The sequence below is a fragment of the Sphaerodactylus townsendi genome, linkage group LG04 (genome assembly GCF_021028975.2).
Source record: "Sphaerodactylus townsendi isolate TG3544 linkage group LG04, MPM_Stown_v2.3, whole genome shotgun sequence".
Taxonomy (NCBI): domain Eukaryota; kingdom Metazoa; phylum Chordata; class Lepidosauria; order Squamata; family Sphaerodactylidae; genus Sphaerodactylus; species Sphaerodactylus townsendi.
The window spans coordinates 58304349-58318773 of NC_059428.1; the positions used below are offsets into that span (position 1 = coordinate 58304349).

At 44.5% G+C, this 14425-nt stretch overlaps 1 protein-coding gene across 3 annotated transcripts in view; it reads right to left on the bottom strand.

Moving 5' to 3' along the window:
* The window catches only part of SAMSN1 (SAM domain, SH3 domain and nuclear localization signals 1), a 353573-nt gene that overhangs the window by 81685 nt on the left and 257463 nt on the right, over nucleotides 1–14425 (bottom strand). For all 3 annotated transcript variants that reach the window (XM_048494497.1, XM_048494498.1, XM_048494496.1), the window contains one exon: nucleotides 1114–1154. In XM_048494497.1, coding sequence (XP_048350454.1) covers nucleotides 1114–1154 — 41 coding nt within the window. The remainder of the gene's footprint in view (nucleotides 1–1113; nucleotides 1155–14425) is intronic.

Here is a 14425-nt window from a genome sequence, read left to right on the forward strand (position 1 = left end):
ATCAAAAATCAGGGCAATCATTTTAAGCATGTTACACAACTCAAAAGATCCAATTCAATAGTAGCAGTTGTATCAGTTGTTTATATCCAATTATTTTATCCTCTGAAGCCCTGTACTGAAGTCTACATTTTATTGTCATGGTCCATTGTACACCTCAAACAATGAAAGGCATGCAAGCCCCATGCCAATATTCATAAGCCTTCAGAAATCCACTCATGTTTTAATCAACATCTGCACTGTCTGCAGATACTTGAAAATAAGTTTTAAAAATGACATGAACTAAATGGAGAGCATGTTGATGAACGCCAACTAATATTTTTGTTTGCCAATTATACTTCTAATAGGACAACTAGCCTTTCATTTAGCCTGCCTTGACTATAAAGTTGAAAGTCATATATTGCCCACTGACAACAGTCTAGAATAACTGAATCCTCATACAAATACAACCCAGGAATTCAGATGGCTCAGAACTTTCTATATTTGTCACAGAGAGACAAAGAAACGTTTAGATGAGATTTCAATTGTAGCATTCAATAGATGCTACCAATAAAGCAATACCATCCTGTCTTGGGCTGGATAGAATTTCCTCATTTTTCTGCTCTGGGCTTCTCTACAAAGATTAGTACTTACTTATCATTAGGACAAATCATAACATTGGCCACCCACATCTTAGTCGAACTGAGCTGCTGTCATGGAAACACTTGATGAAACACAATCTGGCCCAGTGCTTAAGCCAAATCAGTTTCAAACTAATTTTTTTATTGGAATAAAAGAAAGAAAAGCTGCTAGATTATCAGGTCAGTGGTACAAACATGCTCTAAAATGGGTTGGGGAGGGGGGGAATGAACATATGGTTAAACCAAGCTCAGAGATTAAAGATGGCTAACTGCATCTGAGTTTTGATATTCTTGTCTCTATTATTATGGATAGAAAAGCTCTGAGAATATAGGGGAAAGGTTAAATAGTGTTAGTAATGAATTACAAACCTATTTTGCTTTCAAACTGCAATATCATTCACATATTTATATGAACAGTATGAAAGCTTAAATAATGGCAGACCTAGATAATAGCAGATAGAACAACAATACATACAAATAAGTAATTTCCACTTACTTTTTTCTTTTTGTTAATGTCCCTTCAATATCAGAAAATTCCTTTGGGAGGAAAAAAGGATTGAAACAAGTTAGTTTCCAATTTGTTTTAAACTACTATTGAGATAACTAAAGTGTGTTGCTGGGGTTGCTGTAAATTGGCTACAACTTTATAGCACTTTATGTACACACAACCACATATTTATTCAGCATGCTTCTCAAAGATTTATTTAGGATTCTGCTCTAAGATAAGAAGTGGAACAAGGCAGTTTCAACACACTTTGGAAAAAATACAAATTGTATTCTTGTCCTACTCCCAGGTGTTATGTGTCCCACATTTGCCCCCTCAAACCAAACTTCACCAAACTTGGTTGGCATCATCAGGACAGTTTCTGAATGAGACACTGAAATTCTGGTACCACTAGCTTTAAAAATGCGCCCCCTGCAGGCCAAAACGTGAAAACACCAACAAATACAAAAAAAGCCTGAATAGGAGGCATTCGGATCAGATCGGATCTGGGCAGGACATATGGCCTGAATATGCCCGAATTCACCCAGATTCGGGCCAAATCCGGGATTTGGTGTACCCAAATTTCCAAGCCTAGTCACAAGGCAACTCTCAAGACAGACAGTATTCAGAAGGCAAGGTACCACCACAGATAATGCCCTGTCTTAAGTTATTATCTTAGGAAGAAATGGGAGGCTGCCACCATGCATAGACTTTCCTTAATAGCCTCATAGGCTCTCTGACCTCACCCCTACCCACGCAGCTATAGCCTGACATGGCAGGCTAAAAGAGTTCTGGTTTGGCCTCCATGTTCCACCTGAGGTCACCATGCAGCAGTTGGCCATGCTTTCTTCCCTGCCTCCACTTCCTCCCAAACTACACATGGTGGCATGGATGAGTCCTGGTCATGCTTGCTTCACCTCTGGAGGTGGGAACACAGACAGCACTTCATGAAAGGTAGATCTTAGAGCAGTGTGGACAGTATAAGGACAGATGATCTTTCACAAACCCTGACCCCCAAGCCATTGAAAGCCTTGAGATTTACTTAGCAAAACATTCTGTTTACGATATATGAGACTCCACAGTAACTTTTCACTAAAAGATTGAGTGAAATGTCTTTTTTTTAAAAAAAAATATTGTATCATTTGAATATTCCATTTTATATTAATACTCTTCTTCATTCGTTTTCAAACAATACATTTCCCCTTTTCCCCCTCCCTTATTTTCTTCATAATTTTATCAAACAGCAGTAAGTTCATTCTTTGTAATCTCTTCTCCCATATCTCCTCATTGACTCCAGTTTCTTTCATCCAGTCTGCATATTTTGTCCATATCTTCAAAATTTCACTCTGTTTATCTTGCCACAGTTTTTTTTGTTACTATGTCGAAAATGTCCAGTGTCACTTGTTCCCAGATATATTCCAACCATTTCAGGATTGTCCATTTTTTCTTTTCTTTCTAGCCTAAAGCTATTGTTGCATGTGCTGCTTTGATCATTATTTTATACATATAGCTATATTTTTTATCTACCCTTCTATCCTCCATTACACCTATGAACATTAAATCATTATTTATCCCAATATTAATCTTCACCAGTTTCTCGATATATAACATTACGGTTGTCCAACATTTTTTCACTTCGATACATTCCGTCCACATATGACTATAATATGCTCCTGTCTCTTCCTCAAGTAAGAGTGCCAGCATTTAGGACTGAGTCCTTTAATCATATATGCTAATTGTTTTGGTGTTCTATACCATTACAATATCACTTTTCTTTCCAACTCCATATATTTATCAATCTTTATATTTTTCCATCTATTAAATTTTCAGTTTTCCCAGTGTCTAGAAAACCTTCCTTCTCCCATTTTTGATTCAATGTTCTTATTGATTGAGTGAAATGTCTAATTGTTGATATTGTAATTCACAGGACACCTCCCTTAAACACATGATTGGGTGAGTCCAGCCATTTGATTTTTCTGGGAGAAAGTTATTACTCATGTCAATTCTTAACAGAATATTCACTGATCTTTTGGGATGTTTGTGTATTTTTAATCTACCCACCTTTTGGCGGATAACTGATAGCCAATGAAAATGGACCCTTCTTGCCTACAATAACAATGGAGATATAAATGCTCACTTCCTGTAAATCAATTGGTTGAAGACCTTAAAATTTTATAAGTATTTGAATGCATAGTACATAGATAACAATTATGTGTGGACATATTTGTTTTAGATATTTGGAAATCTTTAATAGAAATTTATATGTAGATCTACTACTGCTGTTATATTTTTGTTTCTACTTTATAGATACAGTTTCCCCTTTTTAAAGCAGTTGCTATATTTTGAGTTTTTCTCCCCTTCTTGTTCATTTTAAAAAAGAAATAAGTAATTAAAAGGGTAAGAACCAACACTTTGAATTGTGCTCAAAAGCAGATAGATAACCACTGCAGATCTTTCAGCACAGGGGTAATGCATATCTTTATACTTTTTATCCACTTATTTTTATCTATTGCATCCACTTATTCTTATCTATTGCATAAACAACCATTTAAACAAAGAGATAGGGTATTAATAATAGTCTCTATTCAGGTGCTCATGGCAATACAACACAAAATAGGCCAACTACTTCAACTTTTGAATTATATAACACATGGAGGATCCAAGAGATTTTAAAAAACCAACAATTTTTATTCTTTTTAGCAAAGATGTAAAATGAGACCCTCAAAAGGTGCTATCATTCATTTCAGAATCAGTTGGGGGAAAATGCCGGAAACTAACTGGATATTGTATTTGGTACTTGCCACAATTGGTGGAATCATTCTTCAATAATATGCAACAGACATTTGAAATGTCAGAACTGTCAAACCATTATAGCTGATAATAAAATATGCTGCCATTTTTAGCTGATCCTGCAAGTCTCCCTTGACAATTAATGCAAGATTCATTCCAGCTCTATATTTTGAAATGAAATTAAAATTGGTGCTTCCTGCTTCCCAAGATAAAAAAAAATCAAGTGCTGAGTATAATTTATCAGAAAGGAGCTTCTTCTGCTTTTATTTTAGTAGCTGCATGACAGCAAGTCATCTGGAGGGTTGCACTTCTATCACTGGGCTGCATCGTCAGCCATAACTGGTGAATTTCTATAATAATAATCATTGGGCTGAAGTAGTGTAATGATAATTATGCATGTGAGTGATATTTCTAAATCACTGATAAACTGTAAATGAAATCTACTGCAGTTTGCTCTGAACACAAATAAGGTAGATGAAAGCTACAGTTAAAAGTTAACTAGGGCCCCTTCCGCGGCGACAGGCGGATATGATTTCTGGGACGGCAAAAAATGTCCGCCCCCAGGGAGCCATTCTCGCGACAGGTGCAGCTGCTTTCAGAAGCCGCTACCGCTTCCTCGCTTCCGCCCGATCGGATCGCTGAAGCCGCTATTATTTTCCTCCGGACCCTCGCTTTGGGGAAGCTGCAGGTGGCTTTCAGAAAACGGCAGCTTGGAGCTGCTGCTGTGTGAACGGCAGCAGCTCCAAGGCGCCCTCCCCCCTTCCACCCTCTACCTACCTGTCCTGCGGCCTTCTGGCATGTCGCCGAGGCCTGGGGACATGACCCCTCTGCCCTGTGACTCTGGAGCGGTCGAGCGGGGCAGGGGGCGTGTCCCCTGGCCTCGGCGACACGCCGGAGGGCCACAGAACAGGAGGGTCGCCCTGATGAGGGCAAAGAGTTCTATACATTGCTCCGTCTTCCGGGAGCCGGAAATTCTGGGACCGCTCATGGACCGGAATCTAGAGGGGTCGTGGTCAGCCGGGGATATCAACCCGCATCCCTTCCAATTCAAAAGCGGAAATGGCCAAAGATTAATTTATCTCCTGGTCAATACTGCATATAAGTCATCAAACAAATAATCACATGAGTGGTTGATGGAGAAAATGTTCATGATGGCAAGACTAAGCAAATAACTAAGCCTACAAAAATAACCAGGCTTTGCATCATCTCAATTTCTCCAAACCAGTTCTTATGAAGGAAAACAAAATAGGCAGTCCTGATACACAATCAGGGAAGGGCTAGAGAAAAAGATTTCCAAATGATTGGGTTTCGGACTCTTCACAGGATCAATATTGCTTTTTTATTACATCTTAGGATGCTCGAGGACTAATGTATTGGAGTTATAATAAGTTCTGTGGGCAGTCCTAGCAGAGCTGACAATGAAATAGAATTTCACATTTTATTAAGGTCTTACTTGTCTAAATAAGTAAAAATTCTGGATGTCATGCCCCTTCAGACTCCCTTGCCATTTTCTTTATTTAAGCCTCAGTTGTACCTTAAGTAGAATGGGCTTAGTCGTTTTTTGTACAGTATTCTGTGGGAGGGAACCATAGTTAAACCCTGTCCCTTTAAGAAGTCATCTGTCTAGAGGCAAAGCATTATAGCATTCTTATTAGTTAGCAGATCCTGTTTTACAGTCTGTTTAGTTTTTCAGGTGTCTGGGGAAGGCTGGAGACAGCAATATCTCAGATGTTTAAAGTGTTAAAGATTCATGGTATTTGAGCAACCAAGTTTCAACAGAATTGCAAGGAAACAGAGTCCAAATAGAGGACACCGGGTGATCTCAGAAGCAGCAAAACAGCTTCCTTAGAAGCAATTAAGAAAAAGTTGGTGTCTGCAAGTTCTTCAAACCATCACCAATCATTTCCAGCATCACAAATATTCTTTATTTAGTTAGACTTCATGGGATGAGTCAGAATCCTAAACTTTCAGTACTATTAAACCTTTTTTGAACTGTTGCTTGTTTGCCTGTGGGTCTTAGACTTTGTTCTGGCCAAGAGCAAGACACCTGAATTTAGTTTGCTTGGGAGACAGAACACTGGATATGGAGCATATTCAAAAAATGAAAGAAGTCAAAGACTTCTCACTAAGTCAGCACTGTGATTTTAGCATCACCAAAATGCTAGACTAGCCGAGCCTGCACGTACAGGGATATTTCATGCTATTGTAACCCCCATGCTCAGAATGGGTTGACCCAGTAAGGGGTGGAGACTCAAAGCAGCAAGAGGCTGCAGCAGACCTCATGTAGTTGGAGGAGACAAGGCTACCAGACTCGGACCTTGGTTGTATAAGCCCTTAACACCTTGTTAAGGTAACTGCAATATTGTTGGGAACTACTGGGAAGGTAGTTGTTTATTTTGCTATGTTGTAAATGTTGGAGTTTATTGTTTCAGGGCTTCTTTTTGTGGTTGTAATGGGTGAGAGTTCTCCTGGAAACCTTCATCATGTTGAAGCCTGTTCATCAAGCCCTTGGAGTCTTCAGGAGCCAACCCACTTGCAAAGAAGAATTGGCAGTATCAGTAGACTGTAAATATAAGGACTTGAAAATGCAACCTGAACAGGACCTTGAAATGTGATGTTAAATGTTGATGTTATGTGTTATATGTTAAGAAAGTAAACCATTTTGTTTTTAAAATTTGTTGTTGCAAACTCATTCCAAGTTCTGCCCCACAGAACTCACAGATAGAGGTTACACTATGTCAGATCTTTGGTTTATCTTTGTCCAGCCCAGCATTACCTACTTTAATTGACATCTGGTGTTCAAGGTCTCAGACAAACAGTCCTGTCCAAACCTGGCTATTAGGGATCCTTTTCACCTGGAAATATATGAGATTGAACTAGGCAGGGCTGTACAGTGCTCTCAGGTAGTTGTCCCTGAGGACCATTGATCTTCAAAGTTCTAAAACAGATATGATCCTGTTGCTTTAGGAATATAGCAGCATTCCAGGAGAGTGTCAAGTAATGATGTTCAGATGGCAACTGATAGAAATCAGAATGAGAGTACAAGCAGGCTTAGTTAATACGCTTAGAGTTGCAAATAAGGTGTAGGCCTAATAGCTCTCATGCTAGAAATAGAAGACAGGAGATTAGACGTTGTGCTTTGGACTAAGCAGCATTTTTTCCACAGGCCTTATTGCTGAACCATCACTGCTAATCTCATTTTCCATTTCTAGAGTCTATTTTATAAATAACCATATTGATTCAGCAGCTAACAGAGTGACACAGCAGAGAGCCGTTATTTCTAGTTAACTACTGTACTAAACATCCTCTAAAACACAAAGACAAAGACCCGACACATTATTTATGTCTTTCATTACAACCTGTTGATGCTGAGCAATTTGTTTCACTGATTTAGCATTCTTTGAAGCTGGAGAAAAATTTAATTAGTAATTTGTAAAAGGTAAGCAAGGCACTTTACAAAAATCCCTCCTCTATCCATGAATGACAGTGGAAGTAGCCAATTGTTTTTGATAATATCAGACATGCACCTTTGATATTTCTGTATTAACAGTGGAAAACAAGAATGCAGTTTTTTGCCGATCAAAAATTTCCAATAGGCATTAAATGAAATCCTATCAGCCTCTCTCATATTCCCCAATTCCTTATTAAAATAATAGAACAAGATCTTTTCTGCACAGCACAAATAAAATGTCTTGAGGGTGTGAAAAAAAGTGTTTTGGAGAGGAAGTTTGCATGGCTATTTCCCTCAAGACATCCTCAGGACATTTTATTTCTGTTCAACACGACTTATTCCAAAAATGCTGAACTATCTTTTCCCCCAAGACAGGTTGAATATGCTTCCTGCTTGCTGTGCAGAATGAAGGAAACATCTTATTTTTCCCACCTGTTTAAAGCTCTCACTTTCAGTTTCTCCACAGCTCATGGCTGCCATATTGAATCAAGGATAATTTGTTGATCTGTTCATGATGTATTTGAGACCTTAATTCTACCTGAGATCTACTTCTAGGGATGGGAGAACTGGTCCTGTGTGGAAGGCGGCCATGGACTGGAAAGTCAAAATGGCCCTGGAAGAAGCCAGGCTGAGTGACCTCTACAGTGCTAAGCAAAGGTACTTGCCCTTGGCTCTGTTCCTGGCTGCCAGGAGACTGACAACAGGCTGCAAGTGCTGTGGTCCACTGGAAACATTAACTAACCAGTTTACCTCTGGTACAGTTAATTTAATTTTTGACAGATGCAAGGAGGAGATACTTGAATGAAAAAGTTCAAGAAGATCAAATCAGAGGACTCTGTTTAATGATAATTTTGAGTGCAACTTCTCTTCTTCTGAAAGAGGAAATATCCTACCATTCATTCTTGTAATAATGTAAAGGATTCAATGGTGTTGATGAGAGGGGCAGCCGCCTGGCCTTGACTACATTCCACAGCCCGGGCGCGATGGGCCAGCTTCTCCGGCGGAGACCTTATCTCTGCGAGGGAGATGAGACCTCCGTTCCCATGGGGAATCCGGGAGGGGATGGGATGGACAGAGTTATAACCTGTGTTTCTGGCGGGAGATCTTATTCCTGCCACTGCGTGTACTTGAGCTTTCTAAGATGTCTGAATAAACGGTCTTTTACACCAAAGAGCCTTTTATTTCTGCTTCTATGGAATTCCTTACATTGTGGCAGGAATCCTAATTCATCTATATTCCTAGTGCAGTGGACCTCTGGTGCCTCGGCATGGAGAGGTTGGGATGTTTCTGGGGAAGGTGCGGTAGCTCCCCAAAGAGGGCCTCCGACCTTTCCCTTCTGGATCTGGGAGGAACTCGGGCGTGGAGAACTGGTTCCTCGCTGGTGACTCTTCTTTCCGGCCCCTCAGATTATCAGCACTCGAAGTCTTCCTTTACTCCGCTGGAACGTAGGGACGGAAGACCCACCAATGGGGACTTTACATGAGTCGCCTTAGCGCTGTCTATGGATCGAAGCTCCTGTGGATCGGATATCTACCCGTTGCTGCATGGGATTTACAAACCTCAGATGCAAACCTGTCACGGAGGAGACGTGGCCTGACCACCTTCATGCGGCAACCCAGGAGTCCATTGAATCCATTCCTGGACTCACAGTATTTTGGTGATGTCTCCCAAAGAACCACACCGCGGGCACAGCACTGGGGCTCAGTCGTCCAAGACTTCACCGTGACACGCTGGGACTATACTCAGGGGATTGGGAGGGGTATCCGCATCGCTTCTTCCGATCGACCCCCCCCTGATCCCGTGAGCAGCTGCTGCACCTGAGATGCTCCCCGGAGCTACACCGGTGGCACACGATGTCTCGCTGTGACTCCAGACCAGACGAGGAGTCCGAGAGAAAAGCCTCCGCACTCCCAGCCGGGATCTGTTCCCTCTCCCATCGAAAGAGAGCTGATGAGGAAGTGGGCCGACTCGCGTAGATGCCCAAGAAGCATGGGCCCGTGAACGCCAGCTATGGGAAGAGGGAATGGGAACAGCTGCAGCAAGAGCGTGAAAACTCTGCAGAGAGACCGGAGCAGCAGCGCAAAGAAGTCCAACTCAGAATTCTCCGACCGTGCCAAAGAGGCGCTCCAACGGCAATATGCGCAGAATCTATCAGGTTCATGATAGCAAAGTCCTTGGAACACCCAAACTGAGCTTACAGCCAGCCAACATCTAAAGTAAATTCAGGCCTTGCAGCATTACACAAAGTGAACTTACTGCAGCTGTTCAACGGGACTTAACTGGCTAAATTGGAACGGAGAAAGCAGCTTTGCATGCTATTCAGGATGCATTGACTAAAGAAAGGAGAGAGAGCTGGCTGCCTTGGAGAGGGGAACTGAAGAAGCAGCAGACCAGGACAGCCCAAGTTGGGAGCTCTACGCTGTCACGGGTACAGCCGGGCGCCAGAGGGGCGACCGCTGCTGGGTCCAGCCACCTTCCAAGGACCGCTCCCACCGAACACCAGCGGCACCGCTGATACCTCCGATTCCGCCCCCCCCCCGCTAGAACCGCTGCTCTCTGAACCCGCCTCAACTCTGGCGCGAACCGCCGCCGCGGGCTTGCTAAGGGCCATACGGGAGAGGGGTTACTACAGACCTCCAATACCTGCCTCGCTTCGGGATGGGACCGCTTCCAAACTTCCCTACTTCATCTTGCAACTCGATGCCCACATGGGAGGACTATGATGACTTATACCGGGTCTGAGCGCCAAAATAATACGTGGACATCGCCTCAGTCCTGATGGGGGCAGCAGCCGCATTGGTTTGTGACCTTCCTTTGAACCTGCAAGATGAAGATACCGCATCGGGTACCTCGGCAGATTCCTCCAAGTCCTTGAGTGGCTCGCTTTCCGAAGATCCAGGTGGTGCGGAAAATGAAGCTATCCGGCGAACGCCATCAAAACTATTCAGCAAGGCAACCGCCGTTTGCAGAATTTGTTCCCGTGAATTTTCGTAAGGGCGGCTGCTCGACTCTCCTGAGTGGCTCTGAGCGCATGAAATGCGAATACTTCTCGGATGCTGTCGACGGTAAGCCGCGGAAACGGTAAGCTTTTAATTCGGCTCCCCCGCATCTATTGCTGATTGGATTGAATTGTGATCCCAAGTGGCATGCCTCGCTTTGGAGTACGCTCGTGTCGTGGAGGTCAGCCAACTGCCTGCCGCCACTGCGTCCACCAAGCCAAGCCCAGCCGCCTCTACCGAGACCCTCACCTTCTGAGCTGCCGGGCCGACTGGGATTGTGTCTTTACCGCGGAGGTCCCGTCACCTAGCCGCCAACTGCCCGAAAAAACAGAAGCCAACCACTCCGGCCGCGCGCACCCCATCTGCCAAGCCACCATCGCGAAATCAGGGTCACCTCAACGGGCCTCAGTTTTAAAGCAGTCATCGGTTACATGCAACTGGAGGAGGGGAAGCAGCTGTTTGCCTTTCTTCAGCCCCAATGGACATGGGTTCGACTCCAGACGCTGGTGAGTGAAGGCAGCGCTCCCATTACAATCCAAGCGCTTCTGGCCAACCCCGCTAAGCATACCAGATATAGCTCTCAGCCTCTTGTGGGATTCTGGCTGCTCCCATTGTTTGGTCGCGCCCTCAGGTGGCGGAGGTGAGCTAGGTCTAGACCTAAGTCCCCCCCTGGCTAAGCCCATACCTTTCACCCAAATGGACGGCAGTCCTCTCGGGAGCGAAGGACCCGCCCAGTTCAAAACGCAACCTGTTCTCTCATGCCATGCCGACCATTGGGAGAAAATTAGTTTTATTCTCATGCTTTACAGTGGCCAAACACTCCATAGTTCTGGGCATGCCATGGTTGTTGTTACATGAACCAAAAAATTCTTTGGAAAGAAAGGATCTTGGAATTCACTCGACCCTTCCTGGCGGGGAACACATGAATTGGGGAAAACTCGACTTCTCCTGACACACACACCCCCCCCTGGTTTCTTCATCAGCTTATTGCTCCCGATTCTACCGCATCCCAATCCGGGCGTACCAAGATCTAGCCAGAGTATTTCAGGAGCAAGAATGCCATCAGTTGCCACCCCATAGAGACACTGACTGCAAAATCGGTGAATAGCTAGCCAGGGGCTTAACTGCCCAAAGCGTAGAATCCACCGTGATGAGTGTCCCAATGAGGAGAAGGAACTTCGTGCTCTTCTTAGACAAGAACCCCGCTCGCCATGGGTTCATATCGGGCGGGCTACCAAACACACACACATGCTGCTCCTGTATTGTTTGTAAAAGAAAGATGGGTCTTTACGGCTCTGCACAGATTACCGAGGTCTCAATGCAGTCTCCCTGTCCAATAAATACCCTTTGCCTTTTGATCAAGGATCTTTTAGACGATTAAAGGGCAAAGGACGACTCTTTACTAAGTTGGACTTGAGAGAAGCTTACTACAGGGTCAGAATTGCTGAAGGCTATGAACACTTGACTGCATTTAATACAAAGTTTGGACAGTTTGAATACTTAATAATGCCATTCGGGTTAAGTGGGGCCCCCGGAGCTTTTATGGCCCTTATCAACGAAGTTCTCCATGATTTATTGTACAAGGGAGTAGTGGTGTACTTAGATGACGCTTTCATTTATTCACACAAACCATGGAGGAGCATGAAGCATTGGTTCGAAGTATTGAAACGCTTGCTCAACAACTCCCTCTTTTGCCAAACTTCTCCAAGTGCTGTTTCCACCATTAAACTCTATTGACTATTTGGGTTATCTGATCTCGCCTCGAGGGCTCAAAAAATGGATCCTGCTAAGATTGATGTGCTGTCCCTCCAATGGCCGGCCCCCACCAACCCAAAAAAGAACTCCAATCTTTTCTAGGTTTTGCTAATTTCTATCGTGACTTTATACCCCAATTCGCTGAACTGACTTCTCCCTCTCACAGACCTCTACGCATCTAAGGGTAAAGATCCACTGTCCGCCCAGCCCGGGGCCCCCCCTTCCTGGTCCGAAGAATGTCAGTCAGCCCTTCAGCTTTTAAAGTTTGCTTTTACCACCGACCCTATCCTAAAGCTCCCTGACCCAGATCTCCGCGCTTGTGGTTCACATGGATGCCTCGGACAAAGCGCTTTGGGGCAAGCCCTCCTGTTGCAGAGAAATAAAGATGATAGGCTGGTTCCGGTGGTGCTTATTTATCAAAGAAATTCCTCCGGTGCTGAACTCAACTGGACTGTGGGGGATAAAGAGATCAAGTGCCATTAAAGTAGCACTCTCCACTTGGCGCCACTGGCTGGAGGGGGCTAAACACCCCTTTCAAGTTTGGTCGGATCACAAGAACTTGGCCGCTTTCTCCACCCTCCCCCCAAGATGTCCGCTAATAACTTCATAATGGCGCAATGATTTCTTTTCTCGCTTCTCTTTCACGGGTCCATATTTTTCCCCCCCGAAAACCCGCCAATAATACCGGCTGATGCGCTCTCAAGGCCTACCCGGGAGGGGTGGAGCCAGCTTTACTCGGACATTCACGCCAGACTGTTCCCTCCTCCCAGTTGTGGGATGGCTGTCACCCGATCTCTGTGACATCCACTCCTCCTTCTCCGCCCATTCCCAGCCCGCTGGTCTCTCCTTTCCTACCGGAACTTGAGATATGGCGACGCTGAAGCCGGGCGGAGGGAAGTTGCGAGTCCCAATTGGCGCTTGGAGAATGGCGCTTAAGCGGCGCGGGGATTGTTGGTAATCGCGGCTCTCCTCCTCCGCAAGCAGTGTTCCTCGGAGGCTCGCCATGATGCCCGCCGGCTGGACATTTTGCTTTCTTAAAACTCTTAGCATTTGGCCCGGCCATTACTTCCTGGTGGCGCTGGCGGCGCAAGGACATTGAGACGTGATATTAAAGGTTGCTCTGTTTGTGCAGAAGCCAAGACCGTTCCGGGAAAGCCCCATGGTCTGTTGAAACTCTCCCGTGGCCTCCCTTCCTGGGAAGTCATCTCCATGGATTTTATTACAGATTTTGCTAGAAAAGTCATGGCAACACGGTCTTGTGGGTGGGTGGTGGGACTTATTTTTTCTAAACAAGCTCCATTTTATTCCATGTGCTTCCATCCCCTCCGCCTCCTGTTAGCTCGTCTGTTCATTCAGCATGTTTACCGCCTGCACTCCGCCCTCATAAGGTGGTCTCCTAACCGCCGCCCCCAATTCATTTCAAAGTTCTGGAAAGTTTCTAGGGTTGTTAGGGGCCGCCTCGGCGGTTGCCGCTTCTACCACGCTCTCAAAGTGACGGTGAGTCGGAGAGAACTTAACAGAACCCTAGAGCAGTATTTACGCTATTACACCAACTACCACCAAGACAATTGGTGCGAAGCTCATCTCCGCTTATGGAGTACCGCCTCTATAACAACGCGGGTTCTATAGCAGTACAAAACCCCTTCGAAATTGTGTGTCTGGTCGCTTCCTTCCCAACTGCTGTCGCAGAACTACCTGCGCGAAGCATTGGATCCTCCAGAGTTTCAAACAATGGATTTCATCTCTACTGGCTGCAGGGGTGGAAAACGGTCCAGACTGCCTTACAACAGGCTACAAAGACTCCCAAAAAAAAGCTGTAAGCGGATAAGGCACCGCTCAGATTTCCTCTGAACGTTGTGGGCGCCTGGGTGTATTTGTCTACCAAAAATCTTCAGAGACGTGCATAAATTCTTTCTAAACTAGGGCAAAAGATTCGTATGGGACCCTTTTCAGGATTACTAAAGTGATTAATGATGTCACTGCCCGCATTGGATTTGCCTAATCCTCTCTTAGTAAGTAACATTCATCCTGTCTTCCATCATTCCAGTTTACTCAAGGAGGCTCCCGCTGCTTTCCGACAAGCATGCCTGGCACGACCTGCCGAGAGGCCCCCCTGCACCGACTATTATTATTGATGGCCACAAGCATTATTCTGGTAATTGACGCCATCCTTGGACTCTCAACTTTAATCGCAAAACGCTTACAATATTTAGTCTCTTTGGGTGGGGTATTCCTCTGGGTATATAATAATCAATGGGTTTATTCCGGAAAATATTGACGCCTTCAGCCCTTATTTCTGCTTTCCACCGCGCCTTTCCGCACAAACCTG